The sequence below is a fragment of the Pristis pectinata genome, chromosome 3 (assembly GCF_009764475.1).
Source record: "Pristis pectinata isolate sPriPec2 chromosome 3, sPriPec2.1.pri, whole genome shotgun sequence".
Taxonomy (NCBI): domain Eukaryota; kingdom Metazoa; phylum Chordata; class Chondrichthyes; order Rhinopristiformes; family Pristidae; genus Pristis; species Pristis pectinata.
This window is the reverse complement of record NC_067407.1, coordinates 113,006,984-113,031,963: the sequence shown is the minus strand read 5'-3', so window position 1 is coordinate 113,031,963 and position 24,980 is coordinate 113,006,984. Positions and strand designations below refer to the sequence as shown.

Below are 24,980 nucleotides of genomic sequence, written 5' to 3'. Positions count from 1 at the left end.
CGATTTACATTACAATTTACATTACTGTGTAAAAGAGTAAACATTAACTTTTAATTCTGTCAACAAGCATGACAAACAGAACAACATATGCTTCCAGACAAGAGAGATTAATTTGATGTATCTGAATTTGAGAAAAATCCACTTAATTGAAATCTTGTGACCAACATTGATGCATTCCAAAAGTTGGAATTCTAATATTCAAAAAATCTTCTATGCACTGATGCATGGAAATATTCAAACCTTGACTTAATGCATGGAAATAAGTATTTTGAGAATTAAGCATTTGGTTGAAAGTAATCCATACTGACAATGTAGTTCAATTAAAATTATTTGCAAAAATGCTTAAGAATAAAATCAAAGAAGGCTAACATGCAATTTATTCAAGTATTTTAACATTTAGAAACATAAGAATACCATTTCCTTAAAAATGTTATTGATGAGAAATCAATGCCCTGAAATTGGATCACTTAGCACCAAGTTTTTGTGCACTATGTGAAAGAAAACTGGGGACTTATTGTGAGTTACATGAAGTGTTCATTATTCTTTTGTTTCCTCTGTGTATCAAACAGGCTGGAATGCATGTCTGGATGCCATTTCTGTTATTTTTCAGCTGTATGTGCATGGCCTGCTCAGTGCACAGTCCACTCGAGCAAAAACAGGTTTTACACAGTGCCTAAGAGAGAGTTGCATCAATATTACTTAAAAGCCTTTGTAAGGTACTCTTTAAGTAATATACTTAGCTGAATCTCTCTCTATTCCTTCCACCTACCAACCTTCAGTCCTAGGAAGTTATCCTCACCCTTGCATAACAAAGTCTTGATCAACCACTCCTAATAATTGACCCAAAACTGCGCCAATCTGTATTGATTGCCAGCCAATTCTCCCCTCAAACCCTCGTGATCCCAAGCAGTTGACCCCTGCCCTGCCCTGCCCTTCTTCCAAACACCAAGCTTGACCACCACCCTTATGATTCTTGACCAACCCATCCTTCTGATCCCAGATCCCCCTTTTGATTCCTGCTTGAACCCTGTCATTTTCATCTCAGACCTACAATCATCCTTCTGATACCCGACCCTCCTGTCTCTAGCTTCAGGACTATCACTCCCAGAACTCCCATTTTCTATGAGACCCAGACTTAGTCCTGCACTTATCTGATTTATTTTGCACACCTGGCACTAGCGGAGCACATGAAGGAAAGATTTTTAGTCCAAGATCCAAAAGTTGCACACAGTGTCATGGATCTTATATGCTATTGAAAATACCCCATTGGCAGCCCTCAAACAAAACACTTGTTGGATCACCTTACATCAATCAATTTCTCGACACATCAATTTAAAATTATGACAAAGAAATTGGGGGGTGGCTCTAGAAGATATTTCTTCATGTAGCTTGTGGGGAATGCAAAGCTGTGCCACTTAGAACAGGAGCCTGAGACCTCTGCATATTTTAGGGAAAGATTGGATAAATGTTTGAAACAGGAAATGATGTAAAGCAATGGGAATAGACAAGGAAATGGGATTATTTTTCTATTGCTGTAATAAAGAACCAGTACAGATTTTGACAAATGTAATGTTGTCTGATGTTAGACATGTCCTTGCAAGTTGCTAAGAGCATAAACAAATAGTATTACAGCAAAAGAAACAGGATACCTGGAACTTTCTGTCCATAGGTGGGCTAAATGGAACTCAGCTCTAAACATTGTGCACCTGAAATTCAATCTCCTGAAGGACAGAAAGTGGATATGAATTTTATTGAGCCTCTAGTAAACATCCCTGGAGTGTACTAAAGAAAGGCAATTGACCTAAGAGTAGAATGATTACCTATAGATTAACTCAAGTTCCAGCTGCTATTTGCTTATGCTTTCAGCAACTTGCAAGGACAAGTCTAATATCAGAAATATTAGATTTCATGCTTTTGCAAAATCTGGTCCATTAAGGTTTTTTGTAATATGGGTGGAATTTTAAAAATGTACCAAAATACTAATTCAACAAATAAAAACAGGAAATATGGCAATTTCTGTTTGTATTTCAGACGCAGCATCTGCAGTTTTTTGATTTTCACGAATTCCACAAATTCTGTTTAAGAAAACTGTTTTGAGGCATTTGGTACTTCTCACAACTTTGTGCAGTTGAGCCTCAAGGAAAGCAGTTGGTAAATGTTGTCACTTAGTAAATTATGTGAATAACTGATGTTAAAATTATTTGTAAATTAACTCTGTTCCTTCAAGTATTCTCTACAGATTACACTAACGTGTACCACTTTGGTTTGTACCAGTAGCTTTTAGTTCTTAGAACTGTAACTTTGAGGGGAGATTTACAAAAAGTAGAATCTACTGATGGTGATAAAATAAGCACCAGCAGAATGTTGGGCCAGATACAAACCTAAATCTGAAGGAAGTTTGAAGGAAGCAGGCATAATTTCTCTGGCAAAATATGCTTTTCCTGTGCAAGCTGATTGCAGAGTTATATTGGCATTGAAAGTCCATGGCTTATTTCCAAAGGCCTTCAATTGAAAGAGAATAATACTATGTTTGCTATACAAAACAGATTTAGATTCAAATGTAAATTTGGATTAATTCAACATTGCTTTCTATGGTAACCCTGGAGAATGCCATGCTTTTGGCTTAAATCTAGGTTAGAAACCTGGTCCAATTCAGTGAAATTGTAGAAAACAGCAGTTGCGGCTTGTACCCAAACCTTGAAGCACAGGCATCAAAATAGTTACTATTTTAATTCTCTATTCACTGATATTTTTTACCACCATCACCAGTGGCTGATTACCAGTTGAAGGATGAGCATTCTCTTTTTCTATATCCGTATCTTCCATTTTCATGCTGTGAGGAGGATACTGTTCATTTGTCTGTTAATCTTTTGTTTCTTTCCCTGATCTTGTTTCTTGTCCTGGTGATGTTCTGCTTTATCCCATTTATATCCATGAATGTTTCTTGCTCCCATTTCTTACTTGCTTCTGTATCTTTCTCTGTCCTTTTCTCCTGTTTACTCATTTAATTTGCTCTGTGACTATCTAGTGATTCCCTCTTTTGGTCTATTTTCCTTATTGTCTCTTTCTAATAACTTTCAGTGTTTTTGAGAAGGTTCAGGTGGTTGAGTTAGTATTTTACTACGGCTACAGACACAGTTTCTGATTGTAGGTGGAGGAAGAGAACTATCACTTAACATCAGGGAGCAGAAATAATTGGACCAGGGTGAAAAAACAAACAAATCTGAAGTAAGTGGCATCTTCTACCTTGGAGATACAAATTCAAAGATGAGAACAATGAAGGATAATTAAATAATAGGTGAATTGGATATTTAAACTTGATAGTTTAAACAGAATCATAGAAAAATAGCAGGAATAGAATATTTCGCCTTTTGACCCTGTTATGTCTTTTAATCTGTTCATGACTTATCCTCTATTTCAATATCATTTATTGCACTCTCCCTGTATACCCCAGATTGCCTTTGTGTTACAATGGTAGCACAAGATGATACCTCTTATAAGCACAGACACTGTGAGCATATTGTAAGACATCTATAATTTCATGCAGATATTCTTTTAGCTTTTTCTTTAAATTTTTTTAATATGTTATTGGTGCAGCTGGAAATGTTGCAGAGGTAAGTGAGATAGAGAAACTATTTTCACTTCCTGATATGATTGGAGTAAATACACAAACTATGTTGATAGGCCCATATATTATTTTGAAAAGTTTCACCTCATTTTAAATACTCGTTGAAATAGAAACAAAGGTGAATTTTAAATTACAGGGTAAGTGAATTGTTCAGTTTAAAATTTCAAAATCCTTTATTGCAAGTTAAGAAACATTTTCCCTTTTTTTAAAAAAAGAATGTCAGTTTAGCAGATGATTGGGTTGAAAAATTTGAGATATGCCAAACTGGAAAGTGTGGTATCAGAAAGAGATAACTTATGTAAGTGACAGAAAAATCTCCGCTGAGAAGATTTTTCTAATGAATAAAAATTCCCTCCATCACCAGTATTGTGTGCAGTTCTGGTCACCACATTACAGGAAGGATGTATGGGCTTTGGAGAGAGTGCAGAAGAGGTCTACTAGAATTTTTTTCCCAGGGTGGAAATGTCAAGTCCTAGAGGGCATAGGTTTAAGGTGAAAGGCTGAAAGTTTAAAGGAGATTTGCGAGGCAATTTCTTTTACACAGAGAGTGGTAGGTGCCTGGAATGTGCTGCCAAGGGAGGCGGTTGAAGCTGATACAATAGTAACATTTAATACGCATTTAGACAGGGACGTGAACAGGCAGGGGATGGAGGGATATAGACGAAGTGCAGGCAGATGGGATAAGTTCAAATTGGCATCATGGACCGAAGTGTCTGTTCCTTTGCTGTTCTGCTCAATGTTCATTTCTGTAAAGCAATGTTTATATGAAACCTGAGCTCAGCTCAACTTCAGCAGGGGAGCAAAATAGATGCTATCAGATCTTAGGAGCACTATGGCTGGGCATTATTTTCCTTTTTGCTGGGTCTCCATTTGGGCAAGTCCTATTACTTACCAATTCTCTTTACTTCCCCCTCTCCCCACACACCCCTTCCACCTCACAAATGATACCAAAACACCCACTCAATGATCTCACCCCATGTTCATTGATTGGCCCTGCTTCTGACCTCTGATTAGTCCTGGCCCCAATATCCCTCTCCCTGTCTTTAACCCTACTCCACCATCTCTCTCCCCAATCTGCCCAAAGCCGAACCCCTAGATCAACTAACACCCCCAATTTCCAATTTCAACCCCCACCCCCCACAAGAATTTCTAGCCACCCACCACTCCAACTATCCAAACACTAAATGTGTCAACTGATGGATCTCCCCCCCCCCACCACCGTGCCCCCATAAACTCTGGACCAAGCACCTGTTCTGGGCAGAGTTTCCGTGGCTTTGTCACAATCCTGATCTATTTGAGAGTGCACAACAATTTCTAGGCCAATATATTTTAAAGTAGTATTAAAAAACTGATTTTTTCTTTGTTCTATTTTAAATTGTTTTGTAAACATGATGCTTACAATCTGCATCATCTGTTAGGAGATGCAGATATCTTTTACACTTGATGTGAGCTTCTTCTCATGGAAACTTTTTTTAATTCCAATACTGCAAGATTATAATTTTCAAAGCTGCAATAATGTCTGAAAATGCATTTAGATGGCCACAATGACAGGAGAAATCATTAGGTGATGTGCCCTTTATTACTTGAAGACAAATACTCTTTGAGCCATGATAATTAAGGATAATGAAGATGCATGTTTATTTATATCCTTGTGCTACGTTCGCTTGGCATTTAATTTTAATAAGTTTATGATGGACTGGAAATTATTGCTGTTGAATAAAAATGAACAATAATGGTAGTTGTTGGTTTTTTACAAGATCATTCACTTGAAGGTGTGGAATAAGTACTCAATATCTCCTCAGTGTAGTTGGTGCATTGCTGTTAATTCTATCTAAAGCAAAAGAGGAGGGGTTCAGGTAGAGCATGTTTCCCAAGCCAGGTAACAGAATTACAATGCATCTGTACAAACTCTGCTGAAATATATAAATTTTATATGATTGCTCTTTACTGCATTAATAAGACTTGTTATGTCATGTACAAATATAAACTTAAATTGCACTTTACATCTGACTGTACCAGCACTTTGAAGGAATATAAATAATTAAAGATGATCTAAACAAAGCAAGCATTCAGATTCTGAAGAGCATTGTTGGCAAATTCCACAAGCTGCATTTTATAATTTTAATGTGAATTTTAATGCATATTATAGAGATATAGAAACATGCAATTACCAGAAAGCTAAAAGGGAATGTGATCATTTCAGCAAGCATGTATTGAGAAAGATAGACTGATGTCTTATAAAAGCATATTTGTTGTCTTTTATTATTTATTATGTTAGTTAGTTGGAATTTGAAGTTCCAGTGCATTTGTTTGATGTGTATCCCTTAAATATTAATATTTTCATCTTTTTCTCCTAGGGCTGTGACTCCCAAATGAGTATGTCTGAGATGTCCTGTAGTGAAAGCACTTCTTCCTGCCAGTCTCTGGCACATGGCTCAACACCAGAAATTCTAGTTGGTCTGCTGTATAATGCCACCACTGGCAGACTGTCAGTTGAAGTCATAAAAGGAAGCCACTTCAAAAACTTGGCAGTGAATAGACCACCTAGTGAGTACAAGACTTGTCTGGAATCCAGTCATGATGAATGTGTCCTGTGTAAACTGGAAGTATATATAACATTTAATTAAAAAAAAACTTATTGAAGTCGTGCAGGCATTCAGTTGGTCACCAAATGAAGTTATTTTTCTTCTGTTATTAATTAGAAAACCCAAGTAAGTTGATGTTCATTGGAAATTATGTGTAGCCGTGGAGAAATGCTGACTTTTTCATCTCCAGTGATATCAAATTAGTAAGGAAAATATAGATGGGTCAGGCTTAAAGCCCAAATCTTATTTTGGTAGAAATACATTGCCATCAGTGCTTAAACAGTGCTATTTGAGTCTCTGCATTGATCAGATAATAGTCTGCATTCTCCGCCTGATTGTATATGCGTGTTGCTTTTTATTATATGTTAACTTATTATTACTTCCAGACTTTACCAGTGCCAGATCCTGCACACAGTCATGTAGTTAAAAAAAAGTAACCTCTTAATCATTGACTGGAAGTTTCATATATTTTGTACTAGATCCTTACTAATGAATAATTGATTTTTCTTCTTCTACTTCTCAGTAGTCAGATCGAAAAAGACAAAAAATAAATTTCAAAATGCCTATTGATTTTTATACAGTGCCAAAAAATGCCTGGCATAGAGTGAATGCACCAATTGACGTTGTTTAAAAGTGTCAACTTTCACTTCAAGGAATCAAGTTTATAATCTAGACTAATAAAGTGAAAATCCCTGCTTTGAGATCTTTTAATAATCCTATGTGCTTAGAGTCAGTTACAATATAATTATTGACATTATCAATGATTGATCTCCAAATGAGCATTCTCAGTCTTTTTTGTGAATTCTCAGTCAAGAACATTTGTTAGTATAAGAAATGCAAATGTTTGTATGGTGGAGTAGTGGCTGAATGTCTGAAATTGGGGCTAAGCGGTCAGTATTGGCCTGTGCAGGAAAAACGAACTTAAATCTGTAACTGTCTGTCCTGTCCTGTTGTTGCTGCAAAAGTGGGAACAGTATAATGCCTTATTGAATTCAGACAATGATGTAAAAAGCTATATATGATACACTTGACATGCACACAAATCTACTTAATTTACAATGCAAATACAAAAATGCTTCTGAAGGTGTTACTGCCATAGTATATTTTTAATCATTGAAGTGACCCAATAATAATCAGATATGGGCAATATCTACTCTATAGTAGGTTAGAAATCACTACTGGGGATATTTGTTTTCAAGGAATAATAACTCCATTAAAATAGTGGATTGTACACAGTACAAATGTATTGTGTTCAACCAACAGCAATTTGTAGCCTCGTATAACAGCTGGACAAAATAAACTTTATTCATGCTGAGGCATTATTTTTACTTAATAAAAATAGCATCTAGATGACTAAATATAGGGAATTAAAGTGAAGGCAGATGGATAGAACAAAATTTCTAGTTTCAGTGTCACTTCAAAAACAGCTGTGAAGGGCATCTCTTAAATACTTACTTTCACTTGATACTTAAATCATTTTACAGATTAACATTGTACACATTTCTCAAATAATTGAAATTTCTCACTGGAGAAAACAGATTTTGCTAAGACTCATGAATTCAAACATTGTCCTGGGCCATATTATTGAACGTATCTAAAACAATACCAATTAATGTCTGAATGTGTTGACTTTCAGATCATAATCATTTCTGTTGCAGAATGACTAAAACTAAACAAGGTTTGTTTAGTTGAAGTATTCGACTTGCAGTTGTTTTAGGTCAGCCTGTGAACATCTTTGGGTCCTCACATCCTTAGTAATCCCACATTTAAAGAAATAGTTTCTAAATGTAAATATTTAAAAGGAATTACCTGCAAACTCTAACAAGTTATAAAAGATGTTATAAATCCTAAAGCAATATCCAAACACAATCATCTATTTATTATTCAATAATTTCACTGTGTAAACACAAGCATTCCCTAATCCGTTTGTTATTGTGGAAATATTGTGTATTAACTAAAGAACAATGGCTTTTGCCATGGTAAAACTTACTGATGCCACCATATGTATTCACACAATTATTTTACAGTTATTTTAACAAGAATTTATGGAAATTTTCTGGTAGGTATTTGCTCTGGTAAAATGTATTGGTTCCATTCAAGATGGTTATTGCCTGGTACGACAAAATCCTGGGCCTACAATGCACGTGAAACACTAAGTATGTGTTTGGCAACACCTTCGGGTTGAGAACACAATTTGGCCTTGGAGCATGTCCACACATTTATTATGATCATTAAGTTACCCAAGCTTAATTTAAGTGAAGCATTGGACAGTTAATTTGCATGAAGTGCCATTAAAAAGTGCCATTTTTGGTGGTATGAATTCATATGACTGACATTTCATTGACTTCGGTTTTAATTCTGAATTTCAAATCTTTTTTGACACATAATTGGATTGCACTACTATCATTCTGAAAGCATCTTCATAGGCAAAATTTGGAAAATAGAATCCAAAAGCAAAATACCAAGGCTACTGGAGATCTGAAATTAAACAGAAAATGCTGGAAATACTCAATAGGTCAGGCAGCAGCTGCAGAGAAGGAGAAGGTGTTTATGTTTCTGCTCAATGACCTTTCATGAGAACTAGGAAAAGTTGGAGGTAAAAAGTGTTTTAAGATTCAGAAAAAAGGTGGAGGGATGAAGGGAACACAAAGGTAGGCAGGAGAGATTAAATAACTATAGGATGGCTGGAGTCAGGTGACAGAGGGTTGTTAATGCAGTCGTGAATGACAAAAAGTAGGTCCGGAGGATGTGTAAGGAAAAGAAAAACAAATATCTGAAATTACCAGCACCGAAAGGAAAAAAAAATTAGTGAACTTTGGAAATATGCAAACATAGAAACACAAGAATTAGGAGCAGGTCTAGGCTGATCTTTTACCTCAGCTTTATTTTCCTGCACTATCCCTATATACCTATATTTTCCTAATATTCAGAAATCTATTGATCTCTGTTTTGAACAAATTCAATGACTGGACGAGAGAATTCCAAAGGCTCACCACCCTCTGAGTGAAGAAATTTTTCTTCATCTTAGTCATAACCAGGCAGCCCTTTATTCTGAGACTCCTAAACTAGAGGAAACCAAAATGATATATAATACCCCAAGTACAATCTCACCAAAGCCTAATGAACAATTGCAGAAGAAAACTTCACTCCTCTACTCAAATCCTTTTGCAATAAAGGAAAACCTACTATTTGTCTTCCTAACTGTTGCACCTACATGTAAATTTTCAATAGTTTGTACCCAAGGACATCTAGATCCCATTGCAGATCAATATTTCCCATTCTCTCACCATTTAAAAGATATTCTGCTTTTCCATTTTGTGCACCAAAGTGGATAGCCTCACCATTTTCCCATTAGATTGCATCTGCCATTTTATTGCACCCACTTAATTTAGCTACATCTCCTTGAAGCCCCTTCACATCCTTTTCCCTACTCATCAGCATACTTGGAAGTATTTCTTTTGGTCCCATCATTCATATCCTTGCCAATTTACATGGTTTTGAAGGCTCTTTGCATCTTCATCACAACCCACACTGTCACTTAGCTCTGTGTCGTCAGCAATCTAGGACATATTACGGTCGGTCCCCTCCGCCAGCTCCTTGATACAGATTGTGAATAGCTGTGACCCAAGTGTCGATCCCTGTGGTCATAGCATGTCATAGCATGCCAACTTGAGAAAGACCTATTTATTCCTATTTTTTGCCTTCTCTGTGTTAACGAACTTAAATCCATGTTAGTTTGTTTCAACCTTCTCCCCCTGCATGTGCTCAACCTTCTGACAAAATCTTTTATTTATGGTATTTCACGCACCTTGTTGCGAAAGCTATAAACATTCAAATGAGCATTAAGCATTTAAATAAGTTAATTTTAATTTTGCCCTTTTTATATTTTTATGTGAAATGTAGAAGATGGAATTGTTGATTATCTAAAATTGTTGAACTCAAATTTGAGTCCAGAATGCTGATATGTTCCTAGTCAAAAGATGAAGTCTTGTTCCTATTGCTGAAATAGCAATAGAGAAATTGAGGAAAGGAAGGGAAGAGTTGGAGATGGACCACGTGAACAGGGTACAAAGGTGATGAAACTTTCTAGTTCAGTGCAACCAGTATCTGTTATGCGTCCGAGGACCCTCAGAGCTATATTTACTACACTTTCTCCCAACCTGTTTTCTGAAGGACTTCATTCCATTCTCCAAGTTTCTCCTTTCCATTTTGTCTGTTTTGACAATGACACCTTCCACGCCAGTGACCTATCTTTTTCCAGCCCCTCAACTATGTCTGTTCCATTTCTCACACTTCTCCTTTCAACCTTTCTCCTTCATTCCAGAACAAAGATAAAGTTTCCCTAGTCTTTGCCTTTCATTCCACCAGCCTCCAGATTCAGTGGATCATCCCTTGTAAGCTTGACATCTCCAATATAATGCCACCACTAGAATGATCTCTCTGCACCCCTTGAATTTCAGGATTCCGGAGGGCTGTTCCCTTTGGGCTGCTCTGGTTTATTCTTCATCTCTATGCATAGGCACTCTCCTTCCCATGGCATCTTATCCTGCAAGTGCCTGAGTAGCCACACCTTGCCCTTCATATCCCCCCTACCCAAACCACCTTGGGTCATTCTTTTCAGATAAAGCAGTAATTTACCCATACTTCTTCCAATTTAGTATACTGCATTTGGTGCTAATAATGTGGTTACTTCTGCAGTGAGGAAACCACACACAGAATGGGGGTGAATGCTTTACAGAATACATCTGTTCATTATGCAAGCATAACTCGATGGTTCTGTTTACCTATCACTTTAACTTGCTCCCACTCCAATCGCTCTGTCTTTGGCCTCCTACAATATTCTAGTAAAACCTAATGCAAGCTCAAGGAACAAGATCTCATTTTCTGACTCAGCACATTACAGCTTTCTGGACTCAACACTGAATTCAACACTTTCAGGTAATCAACAACCCATTATATCTTACATTTACAGCATTCACATTGTTATTTACCTCTCCGTGTGATTCAGATACTTATTTGTCTTTGCCTATTTATACCTCTCGACCTATCTTTTGTTATTAACTTAGCTGATGAAGGTAATTGGCCTGAAAAGTTACCTTTTTGACCCCTCTTCACAGACACTGCATGGTCTTGATGATGTATATCCAGAATATTCTATTTTATTTCATAATTTTGAAAATGTTTGCCATTCACTTAAAGTGTTAATTTACGTGTTATACTGGCACTTGTATAAAACTAATGTAAGTGCATTGAACTGTAGATAACAATTCTTGTTTTTTTTTATATATATTTGTAATCATCACATTAAACACAGTAGAAGTGCAATAATTTTTTTACCAAATAACAAGCTGCTTTTTTTTCTGCTTCATTTCTTCTGTTCTTTTATTCCCCAAAAGTAAATTATCTTGAAGCTATTTTGTTAGATTGGCCATGTAACCCCCCCCCTAACACTTCAGACTAGATGGTAAGATGTACAAAATTCAAAAGCCAACATTTTCACCTTATCTTTATTCAGTAAAATTCATAATTGTTGCACTATTACTACTGTGTGCAGAAATAAATTGCACTTAACAAGAAAATCATTGTGAAAATATATGTATCTCAAGAGGACTTGTTAACCTACTTCAAGTGACATTTGAAGGCCCATCCTACAAGGGACAGATACAATTATGTTTTAGTTTGGTATCTAATACCTTGATAAATCACAAAATTACTTGACTTAATTATAAAGAAAATCAGTTCCAGATTTTGACATAGTGGTCATTAAAATGGGCAGCATGATGTCACTACACAGTACAAAGGAAGCAAGTTCCTGTGAATTTCTTGTTATGATGAGGAAAGGAGTAGTAATATTCTGAGATTGTTAATTATATTCTAAAAGATTATACGCATGCACTTTTGTGCCATGAAAAGATGCTTCATTACACCAGAATGCTAAGACTCTCTGTTGAATCCTTTCTTGTTACTAAACTGTTAAACTTTTACCACTCGATTAAACAGTGTTCCTCGTTTTAACTTTTGACCTATGACCCTTTCTCACCCAACTATTGACATCTGGCCATTATTTCTTTACTGCTTTCCACCCCCTGTTGTCAGATGGACTGTTCTGTTGTCTAAAACACTTGATAGGTGGTGCAGGTTTATATAATCCGAGGTGAGTCGCAGTACAGGATCGCTATTAGTGGCTCTTGTCTCTTTCATGTGAAAGGAAACTTGCCAGCAATGAAACTGTCCACCATTCGTGCTGGCTTATTAAAAGAGACTTTTACTAATGTCGTTTTCTGTGATCAAGATAAATTATACTGCTGGAACTAGCCATCTCTCCTTATGAAAAGGATGTGGGAAAATCACAAAGACTTAGAATAATACTCTATGCATCACTACTGTATATAGGTATGATATTAGAACTTCAAATATTCATATAAGGTGCTGTAGAACCAAAATAAATTTAACTGCTCTGTTAAAAAATTGAATCCTTTGATGAAGATTTTTAGAAAACTTAGTTAACATGTTCTTTTCTTCATCATTACTCAAATAATCCTTTATTTCAATTATTTAGTGGCTATCCCACAATATGGGAAAAATTTAATACCGTGATATTTATTTAACGCAAATTCTGAAACCCACTGCTCTTGCGGGTGATTTTTGACAATTGTTGAACTTTAATATGTAAGAGATTCAGAACTTGGTTTATCATTTTCTTGGATGCACTAATGTGGTCTGATTAAGATTTCATAAGTATTAGCATGATCTACTTTATTGGAGTTTTTATATATTGAATCGCATGTAGATACATGATTGATCAGTTATTTTAATAATGAAATGTTGCAAAATAGAAAAAAACTGAAAATCTAAACAAATTACCTGATCACCTGCATGAATTAATCACCCAGAAAATTGAGACCAAGGAATTATGGCCTTCCTATCTGCCAAATTCCTAATTCTTCTATGGGCTTCCTCAGCTAGGTGAAATGCTGCTTTTGCATCACACCCAATGTGACTCTCCATTAATTTTATAGCAGATTAAATTACTCTATTTTTCACAATTTTATCAGCCAAACTCTGAGACAGGTGGCTATGTTTTACCGGTGGCTATGTTTACCAGTGGCTGTCAAATTCAACACTGTTCCAACTATTTTGGCTCTGATTCTTCCAGAAACTTATTCAAAGTCACCTGTAGAACCTTGTAGTCAGCAGCATAGAAATTAATAAGGCAGGGGACTGCTTCTTGCCAGGACTGGTAATTATGTCAACTATTTTTAAATAATGCACTAATCAGTTTGTGAGAGAATCTTTCCTTTGGTGGAGATATCTCGATCTAAGAGAAGTGGTATCAAGATAAGAGACTACTCATATAAGATTGAGATGAGAGGAATTTCCTCTCTCAAATGGTTGTGATTCTTGGAATTCACTACCGTTGAGAGCTGTGGAGGAGGTGTAATTTGGCCAGATCATTCTTGCTTCAACCTGCATCCACCCTCATGCCCATCCTAGTCCCACGGCTTCCTGAATCCTAATGACCTCAAGGCTTTGGTCTGTGGCTGTCCCATGAGGGGAACAGGCCATGAGTTGGGTAGGCTTCTGGATGATGCCCCTTAAGGCCCTGAACTCAGCATTTCCCTGAAATCTTTGATAGTTCCTGTAGTCAAAGGGTGGTATTTCAATTATCAAAGACAATCAGAGACAAAAACAGTACAAGTTCATAAAAATATATAATAAATATTTTAAAACATTATTACTATTAATTAACCCATTGTATAACTATTCATTAATTAAAACATAAATAAACTGTGAAATTACAAAAAATAAAGAGAGTTTGGCTAAAGTTAACTTTCTAATAAATTTCAGTGGCCTTGTTCAAATAAATGGGGTCCTGCTAGGTACACCAGCTATGGTTGATATAAAGCTGAGGGACCTGATCCGAAGTGTAGCTGGGCCTTCAGCTCTGGATATTGTGGAATTGGAATTGGTTTATTATTGTCACCGAGGTACAGTGAAAAACTTGTCTTGCATACCGTTCATACAGATCAATTCATTAAACAGTGCATTGAGGTAACACAAGGTAAAACAATACAGAATTTAGAGTATGTGTCACAGCTACACAGAAAGTGTGGTGCAGGTAGACAATAAGGTGCAAGGTCATAACAAGGTAGATTGTGAAGTCCGTCTTATCATACTAGGGAACCGATCAATAGTCTTATAACAACAGGATAGAAGCTGTCCTTGAGCCTGGTGGTATGTGCTTTCAGACTTTTGTATATTCTGCCTGATGGGAGAGGGGAGAAGAGAGAATGTCCGGGGTGGGTGGGGTCGATGATTATGCTGGCTGCTTTTCCGAGGCAGCGAGAAGTATAAACAGTGTCTGTGGAGGGAAGGCTGGTTTCTGTGAAGTGTTGAGCTGTGTCCACAACTGCCTGCAGTTTCTTGCGGTCCCGGGCAGCAGTTGCCATGCTGAGCCTTGATGCATCCAGGTTGGATGCTTTCTATGGTGCATCAACAAAAATTGGTGAGTGTCAAAGAGGATGTGCCAAATTTCTTTAGCCTCCTGAGGAAGTAGAGGGGCTGGTGAGCTTTCTTGGCCGTGGCATCTATGTGGTTAGACCAGGACAGGGTATTGGTGATGTTCACTCTGAGGAACTTGAAGCTCTCAGCCCTCTCGACTTGAGCACCGTTGATGTAGACAGGAGCATGTGCACTGCTCCCATTCCTGAAGTAAATGACCAGCTCTTTTGTTTTGCTGACATTGAGGAAAGGTTGTTGAAACATAGAACATAGAACAGTACAGCACAGTACGGGCCCTTTGGCCCATGATGTTGTGCCAACCTGTATGAACACCTCCTCCATGATCAATCTAACCCTTCCCTCCTACACAGCCCATAACCCTCCATTTTTCTTACATCCATGTGCTTATCTAAGAGTCTTTTAAATTTCCTTGTTGTATCAGCCTCTACCACCAGCCCCAGCAGTGCATTCCAGGCACCCACCACTCTCTGTGTAAAAAAAACAAAACCCTCCCTCTGACATCTCCCCTAAACTTTCCTCCTCTGACCTTAAATTGATGTCCTCTTGTATTGGCCATTGCTGCCCTGGAGGAAAGGTGCTGGCTGTCCATTCTATCTATGCCCCTCATAATCTTATACATCTCCCTCAATTCGCCTCTCATCATGCGTTGCTCCAAAGAGAAAAGCCCTAGCTTGCTCAATCTTTCCTCATAAGACATGTTTTACCTGTACTACCTCAATGCACTCTGTACCAACTCAATGTAACTGCACTGTGTAATGAATTGAGCTGTACGATTGGTATGCAAAACAAGTTTTTCACTGTACCTCGGTAAAAATGACAATAATAAACCAATACCAATACCAATGTTCTGTAATCCAGGAAGCATCCTGCTAAATCTCCTCTGCAACCTCTCCAAGGCCTTCACATCCTTCCTATAATGAGGTGACCAGAACTGAACACAATACACTAAGTATGGTCTAACCAGAGTTTTATAGAGCTGGAACATTACCTCATGGCTTTTGAGCTCAACACTCTAATTTAAGAAGGCCAGCACACCATACACCTTCTTAACCACCCTATCAACTTGCGTGGCAATTTTGAGGGATCTACGGACTTGGACCCAAGAATCCCTCTGTTCCTCCACACTGCTAAGAATCCTGCCATTAACCTTGTACTCCGCCTTCAAGTTCTTTCTTCCAAAGTGTATCACACTTTCCGGATTGAATTCCATCTGCTACTTCTTTGCCCAAATCTGCATTTTGTCCATTTCCCATTGTAACATATGACAACCTTCTACACTATCCACAACACTTCTCGCCTTCGTGTCATCTGCAAACTTACTGACCCATCCCTCCACTTCCTCATCTAAGCCATTTATAAAAATCACAAAGTAGGGGTCCCAGAACAGATCCCTGTGGAACACCACTAGCCCTTGACCTCTGGGCAAAATACCCTCCTACTACCACCCTCTGCCTTCCAATTGGCAAGCCAATTCCAAATCCATGCAGCCAAGTCTCCATGGATCCCATGCCTTGTTATTCTGGATGAGCCTACCATGGGGAACCTAGTCAAGTGCCTTACTAAAGTCCATATGCACCACATCCACCGCTCTACCTTCATCAATTTGTTTTGTCATCTCCTCAAAATTAGGCTCGTGAGGCACGACCTGCCCCTCACAAAGCTATGCTGACTATCCCTAATAAGACTATGCTTCGCCAAATGCTAGTAAATCCTGTCCCAGAGAATCCTCTCCCCAATAGCTTGCCCAACACTGACGTAAGACTCATTGGTCTATAATTCCCAGGATTATCTCTACTACCTTTCTTGAACAAGGGAACAACATTTGCCATCCTGAAATCCTCTGGTACCACTCCTGTGGCCAGGGAGAACACAAATGTGAATGAAAAACACTATGATGCTGGAGGAACTCAGCAGGATGCAAATATCACTGTCAACACCCCAGCAATCTCTTCCCTCACTTCCCGTAATAACCTGGGGTATATCTCATCTGGCCCTGGGGACTTATCTATCCTAATGTTTTTCGGATGCTCCAGCACTACCTCTTCCTTAACCTCAACATGCTCCAGCACATTAACCTGTTCTACACTGACCTCGTATTCGTCAAAGTTCCTCTCCCCAGTGAACATTGAAGCAAAGTATTCATTAAGGACCTCCCCTACCTCCTCCACCTCCAGGCACCTGCTTCCCTCTTTATCCCTGAGCAGTCCTACCCCCACTCTCACCATCCTCCTGTTCTTCACGCACGTATAGAATGCCTTGGGGTTTTCCTTGATTCTACTTGCCAAGGCCTTCTCATGTCCCCTTCAAGCTCTCCTAAGACCCGTCTCAAGTTCTTTCTTGGCTACCTTATAATTCTTAAGATCCCTGCCTGATTTTTGCTTCCTAAACCTTAAGTGTGCTTCCTTCTTCCTCTTGACTAAATATTTCACCTCTCTTGTCAACCATGATTCCTTTACCCTACTATCCTTTCCTTGTCTCAGTTGGACAAACCTATCCAGAACCCCACACAAGTGTTCCCTAAACAGCCTTCATATTTCTGCTGCACAAGCATCTGTTCCCAATTTATGCTCCCAAGTTCCTGCCTAATATTGTTGTAATTAGCCCTCCCCCAATTAAAAACTTTCCCATATCGTCTGCTCCCATCCTTGTCCATGGCAATGCTAAAGGTCAGGGAGTAGTGGTCATTATCTCCAAAATACTTACCCACTGAGTGGTCTGTCACCTGACCAGGTTCATTGCCGAGTACTAGATTCAGTATGGCCTCTCCTCCAGTCGGCCTGTCCACATACTGTGTCAGGAATTCTTCCTGGATACACCTAACAAATTCTGCCCCATCTAAACCTTTTACACTAAGGAGGTGCCAATCAATATTGGGGAAGTTGAAGTCTCCCATGACAACAACCCTGTTATTTTTGCTCCTTTCCAAAATCTGCCTATTTATCTGCTCCTCAGTGTCCCATTGTTGTCATGACACCGTCACTAACTCTCTATTTCCTTCCTGTTTTCCAACTCATCACTATTTAAGATACAACCCACTACGGTGGCATCATCTACAAAATTGTAGATGGAGTTACAGCAGAATCTGGCCATGCAGTCATGAGTGTATAGGGAGTAGAATAGGGGGCAGCCTTGTGGGGCACCAGTGCTGAGAATAATCGTGGCAGAGGTGTTGCTGCCTATCCTTACTGATTGTGGTCTGTTGGTCAGGAAGTCAAGGATCCATTTGCAAAGGGAGGTATCGAGTCCCAGGTCTTGGACCTTGGTGATGAGTTTGCTTGGAATTATAGTATTGAAGGCAGAGCTGCGGTCAATAAACAATAGTCTAACGTAGGTGTCTTTACTGAATTCCCAATAGAGTGGCAGAGCATGAAGTCAGATGTGCCTTCATTTGTTGCCGTACACACGGGTGGTGGTCTGGAATGAACTTTAGGTACTTTGTCATCTTCGGAGCAGACAGCTATCCATCAGTCCAATGGAAACATAGAAAAAAATTAGGATAGGAGTCAACCATTTGGCACTTTGAAATGGCTCTGCCATTCCTTATGATCACAGCTGATCCTTTATTTCAACAGTACATTCCTGCTGTCTCCTCCTGCCCTTGTTGCCATTATGTCTTGAAATCTTTTGATCCTTTTTTAAAATTATTCAGTGAGTTGGCCACCATAGCCTTCTGTGGTAGAGAATTCTACAGGTTCACTGCCCTTTAAGTGAAGAAATTTCTCCTCCTCTCATTCCTAAATGTCCTACCCTGTATCCTGAGAATGACACACTAGTCAGGGACAACAATCTCCCTGCATCCAGCCCATCAAGCCCTGTCAGAACTTAATACATTTCAACAAGATCTCCTCTTATTCTTTTAAACTCTCATGAATACAGGTCCAGCCAACGTGATCTCTCCATGTAAGGCAAGCCAGCTATCTGAAGAAACAGTCTGGTGAACCTTTCTTGCACTTCCTCTATGTCAACTATATTCCTTTCTTTGTTAGGGAGACCAAAGTTACACACAGTGTCACAGGTGTGGAGTCAACAAGGCCCTGTATAGCTGTGGGAAGACATCCTTCCCCCGTACTCAAAACCTCTTGCAATGAAGGCAAACATACCATTTGCTTCACCTGCATGTTGGCTTTCAGAGATTGGCATGCAAAGACACCCTGATCCTTTTGTACGTCAGCATTTTTAAATTTATCATCTATTGGTATTGGTTTGTTATTGTCACTTGTACCGAGGTACAGTGAAAAACTTGTCTTGCAAACCGATCGTACAGGTCAATTCATTACACAGTGCAGGTACATTGAGTTAGTACAGAGTGCATAAATGTAGTACAGGTAAAAACAATTACAGTACAAAGTGTCACAGCTACTGAGAAAGAGCAGTGCAATAAGGTGCAAGGTCACAACAAGATAGATCGTGAGGTCATAGTCCATTCATTGTATAAGGGAACCGTTCAATAGTCTTATCACAGTGGGGTAGAAGCTGTCCTTAAGTCTGGTGGTAAGTGCCCTCAGGCTCCTGTATCTTCTACCCAATGAAAGAGGAGAGAAGAGAGTATGTCCCGGGTGGGAAGGGTCTTTGATTATGCTGGCTGCTTCACCAAGACAATGAGAGGTAAAGACAGAGTCCAAGGAGGGGAGGCTGGTGTCCGTGATGTGCTGGGCTGTGTCCACAACTCTCTGCAGTTTCTTGCAGTCCTGGGCAGAGCAGTTGCCGTACCAAGCTGTGATATATTAAATAATATACTGCCTTTTTGTTTTCCAAACCAAAATGGATAACTTCATGTTTATCTGTATTATTACTGTATCAGCCATATTTTGCCCACTCACTCAATTTATCAAAATCACCTTGAAGCTTCTTTGCTTCCTCCTCACAACATATCGACCCCCACTCAGTTTTGTATCATCAGCATGCTTAGAAGTGTTACTTTTGCTTCTCTCATCCAAATTATTGATGTATATTGAAAATAGCTGGGGCCCAAGCACTGATTGCTGCAGTTCCCACTAGTCACTGCCAGTTACCCTGAAAAAAAACATTTACTCTGTTTCTTGTCTCGCAACCAATTCTCAATCCATGCTAGTGTATTACCCTCAATCCCATGTGTTTTAATTTTGCATACTAACATCTTTTGTGGGACTTGTTTAAAGACCTTCTGAAAATCCAAATAGATCACGTCCACTGGTTATCTTTTCTGCCAGTTATATTCTTAAACATTTCCAGTGGGTTAGTCAAATGTGATTTCCCTTTCGTGAATTCATGTTGTTTTTGTCTAATCCCATTGATGTTCTCTAAGTGGGCAGGTATCACACTCTTTATAATAGGCACCAGCATTTCCATACTGCTGATGCTAAGGTAACTGATCTGCAGTATTTTGTCTATCCCTCCTTTTTAAATAAGAGAGGTGCTATCCTCCAATCTGCAGGAACCATTTTAAAATCTTCAAAGATAATACAGCCACTAGTTCTTGGCTAATTCTTTTGGTACACTGGGATACAGATTATCAGGTCCTGGGGATTTATCAGCTTTCAATCCCATTAATTTCTCCACCAACAATTATTTTACTAATACTAATTTGTTTAATTCCTCCTTTTTATTGGACTGTTGGTTCTCTAGTATTTCTGGGAAATTATTTGTATCTTCTTCCTGAGAGGGTGGCAACAGGTGAAAAGTGGAAAGACTTTGCATGGACTTTGTTCCACTACCATGTCCCTTTTTGCCATCACCCCTCTCAGCTTTACTTTCCTGGTGACAATGAGCTGGAGAATTCTTTGCTGGAGTTCAATGGGACACTGCATGGCCAGGGCCAGGGATCAAGCATCTTATTTAAGGTAGCATTAATACTGTGAAGTTTATTAGTGAATACCTGCATGCATATGCGATTGCTCCAGTACAGTTACCAAGTCTTTGCATGGATGAGGACGTTGTCAAAATGGCTGAGGCTCCCTCTTACTGGAGATGGTCATTACCTCCCAGTTATGTAGTGTTAGTGTTATTTTCCACTTATCGTTCCATACTTAAATTTTGTCCCAAACTTGCTGTATGCAGACGTTTGTTGCTTAACTTTATAAGGAGTTATGATGGAATTAAACATTGCTCAATCATCCAAGATCATCACCATCTCAGATTTATTGGAGGGCCTCAGACACTGTTCTGAAAAATCTCTTTAACATCCTGGCGCCAAGAAAATTAACCATGAACAAACTTAACCAACTTCATTTGTGTGAGGTATGAATCCAACCATTGGAATATTTTTCCATTGATTCCCATTGACGTAGTTTTACCAGGATTCCTTACTGCCACATTTGGTCAAATGCTGCCTTGATATTAATCACTTGCATCCGAACTCAATGCTTCAGCTCTTCTGACTACATTTGGACCCAGGCTGTAATAAGGTTACGTGTGCAAGTTCCATGATCATTCTGGATGTGGATGTTCTCAGAGTCTCTTCCTCCTGTTGTCTGTTTAATTGACCATCACCATTTACAACTGTATGTGATAGAATGTCAGAACTTTGATCTGATAAGTTGTTTATGGGAACAGAGGTCTGTCAGTTCCACTCTGCTTCCTCTGTTTAGTGGACTTGATCGTGTCTTGCATCTTTATCAGATTGATACCTCATGGATGCCTAGTTAATCTATGTCATTGGGCACAATGATAATGGTGTTCAACATGATGGAGGATGTCCTCAGTGTGAAGATGAGTCTTTTTCTCCACAGTGACATTCCAGTGGTTACTCCCTGCCAATATTGTCATCTGCAACGGGTAAGTTGTTGAGGTTGAGTCCTAGTAGGATTAACCTTCGTGAGAGTTTGCTCATCACCAGCTCCAGACCCTGTCAGGCAGCTAGGTCCTTCAGGACTTAGCCATTCTGGTTGGCAAGGGGGATATATACTGAAGTTCCTCAGCCAGAATACATTCTAAGCCCTTTCTACTTTTAGCATTTCTTCCAATAAATTCTCAACACGGCAAAGTACTATATTGCCATTACATTACATGTTTGGAGCAAATTTTTAAATAATTCTAGAGTTGTAATTACATTGTGATGGCCATCATTACAGCTACAAAAGCTAATTGGCAAGGAAACCCAGTAATGATTTTGTAATATAATTGCTGAATCAAATAGCCACTAATTGATGAACTGCACTGAGGAATAAGCTCAAACTTGGTGGTTCTCTGACAGAACCCATTCAAGGTCACAGGCAAGAGGCTCAAACTATTTTCAGGTTGACACTTCACTTGACTATTCCAGGCAATCTGCAGTCATCAAACAGACACTAAAATGCTTCTCAACAGGTTTGAATGGCAGAAAAATCATCTGGTTTCTCCAGTTATGGCCTTTTTTAGGAGAGTGGATGCAGGGGGAGGATGAGAATGGAATAGCAGTGAGTGGAAAGTTCCTTCAGGCCGCACAAATATCATTTAAAAAAGAACCTTAGTGACCTAGAACTACCTTTTTAAGAATTTCTTGTTTGGTTGCTCAAGGGCTTGTGCAACTGGATACTGATTTGCCTATTTAGACAGCTTTTTTAATGGAAGTACTTGGTATACATTTAAAGATCTGCCTGAAAATTGAACCAGATACACAAATGTTTGTCCGAGATGCCCACTTAATTTTCTTCAACCAAGTTATTGGCCAGCCATGTTTACATTTAAGCATTAGTTGGAAATTTTGAAGAATTTGAAAGGATGAGAGAACACAGGAGGCCTATTAGACTCTAATTACTGTTAAAGTAAAAAATAAATACCATTGCAGACCAGTTTCAGTTTACTAATTTCTGTGCAATACCATTTTGTAGGAATATTAAAGAGAAAATAGATCTTTTTTTATTTCCATTTGCTCTGGTACATATATTTGTCAGTAAGCTATCATTATTAATTCTAAATTTTTTTTAAAAATGTAGGACTAATTTCTGTTAATAGTTCTGTGAGAAGTAAATTTGGGGAACTTAATTCTAGTGCAGGATAATCAGAAGTTCAACACTAATTGACACTGTCCATTTCACTCAGGCAGCCTATAATAAATGAAAATTACATGGTGTTCTGACATTAAGGCTGATGTATATTGTTGGATCGAATGGATAAGTTGTACAAATGAAAACTAAATTATTAACTCTGAATTGTGTCAAGAATGAAAAATTTCATATCGCAAGAGCATTACCAGCCCTCAGCTTGGTTGATACAAAATTGGAAATAAAGTGAAATGAATTACTACAAGAGGAATAATGCTCAACATTCAGAATCACCAAGATTCAAACTGTTTCTCAGACATGATCAATAATTTTTTAAACATCAACAAATTAATTTTTTCCTAACTGCCACCTGATGGTTCAGAATTTAAAAAAACAAAAAAGGAGAGATTGTTATTCCAGCCATTGCTATATTTAATGTCCATCCCATGCCAAATTGTTTTGATGGCATTCTCTGTGCTCCTTGTTAACCCTTGTTCCTGATTCATTTTCATTACCTGTGCTATATTTTAGACATATCCTTTTATTTCTTCTAAATATGTATATTCCATTATGGAGACTGACTAGTATGCTTACCAAGTGTTGTGGCTAGTGGAAGCTTGCTAAGTGTTTGTTATTGACAGAAATACAATGATTATAGAGATGAATGTTTTCTTGCTTCTGATGCCTCTTTTAAACCCATTTGCTTTTCCAGACACATATGTCAAGTTAACATTGCTGAATTCTATGGGTCAGGAGATGTCCAAATGTAAGACGTCAATCCGCCGAGGCCAACCAAATCCTGTGTACAAAGAAACATTCATTTTTCAGGTAGCACTATTTCAGCTTTCCGATGTGACGCTCATACTGTCTGTGTATAACAAACGGAGCATGAAACGTAAGGAAATGATTGGCTGGATTTCATTAGGCCTCAACAGCTCAGGTGAGGAAGAGCTGAACCATTGGACTGAAATGAAGGAATCAAAAGGACAGCAAGTTTGTCGGTGGCATTCATTATTGGAATCGTAACAAATGTGCTGTGGACTGCAGTGGGCTTTGGCTCAGGGGTTCAACACAATTCCTTTCAGACTTTTTCTTAACCAAACGAATGGTTGCAGAATACGACAGTTGCCTCATTGTTGGCTCAGCTCAAGATAATGCTGGAAAAGAAATAAATTTAAGGAAAATGTGAGGGAACACAATTTCCTGTATAATGTGTACTGTTTACTATCAATGCAACAGATAGGATGAGGCACAAAAGTTTATAGAAAACTAGAGAAAATTTATAGTGTTTGAAAGCCCAAAGAACATGACCTTGTGTATTCCAGTCATTAGTTGAGGTTATGGTGACAAATAGCAGCCATATGTTGCAACAAAGATGAGTAGAAATTCATCCTTGGTTTGTAGTGTGAACTGCACAATATAATAATATCATTGCATTGTACTCTGGCTCAAAAGTCTATTCCCATAACTTCAATGAAGTGAATTTTGGAGACAAAGCATAATTTTCTGATGTAATTATGTAGCATGTTTAGCTCTACTGACTGGGGATGAATTTCTAGCCCAGGATATTTGCATGGAGTTGGAATTTGGATTACTTAATAGAAAGAAATTACCAGATTGCAACTTATTTTTGTGATACAGAAATTTAGCCATTTTACTGTTAAAGGCTTGTGGTAATGAAATATTAGCATATCATATTTTAGAGATTTTCAAACATGCACAAATATCAGCTTTAAATATTTTCATGCCTTAGCTTCATTCTACTAGAATCTGACTTTGTTGTTGAACTGAGTTGCTCTTTGACTTCTTGTTGTTGCTGGTTGGAAGTTTTATGATTGAAAGAAATTGCATTCAAAACATAGCAGCAATCTCTACAAAGCAAGCACAACAATCCTTTTGATTAGTCAGAAACCAATAGGCCATGGTCACTAATTACACTGAACAGAAATTTCCACTGTCATTTTGCAACACTGAAAATCAAAAAATAGCAGACGCTGGAAATCGGAAATAAAAACAGTTAATGTTTCAGGTCTGAACTCCTTTGTCAGAAGTTGCAAAATATTGCAACTGTAACCACTCAGCAAAATAAGTAGTTATATGGTATGTGAAGGTGCCTTTATTACTTACTGGCTTAAAAGTGAAAACTTCCTCTTAGCCATGCTGTATGGCTGATGTATTAAAGAACCTCTTAATCCCTACATATAGATGCCGTAAAGCAACATTAAATATGGTCATGAAAACTGAGAATATTCTATTTTAGAGCAGCAGATTATGGATTGCTTTTGGGGAGTGAGGGGTGGCGAG

The 24,980-nt window shown here is 38.3% G+C and overlaps 1 protein-coding gene across 1 annotated transcript in view; it reads left to right on the top strand.

Annotated features, from left to right (window-relative positions):
• The window catches only part of LOC127568406 (synaptotagmin-14-like), a 116,072-nt gene extending 91,819 nt beyond the window's left edge, over positions 1-24,253 (top strand). The window contains 4 exon segments of the mRNA XM_052012096.1: positions 5,986-6,175; positions 12,310-12,347; positions 12,349-12,367; positions 23,389-24,253. Coding sequence (XP_051868056.1) covers positions 5,986-6,175; positions 12,310-12,347; positions 12,349-12,367; positions 23,389-23,702 — 561 coding nt within the window. The 3' untranslated portion in view covers positions 23,703-24,253.
• Positions 24,254-24,980: the final 727 nt, after the last annotated feature.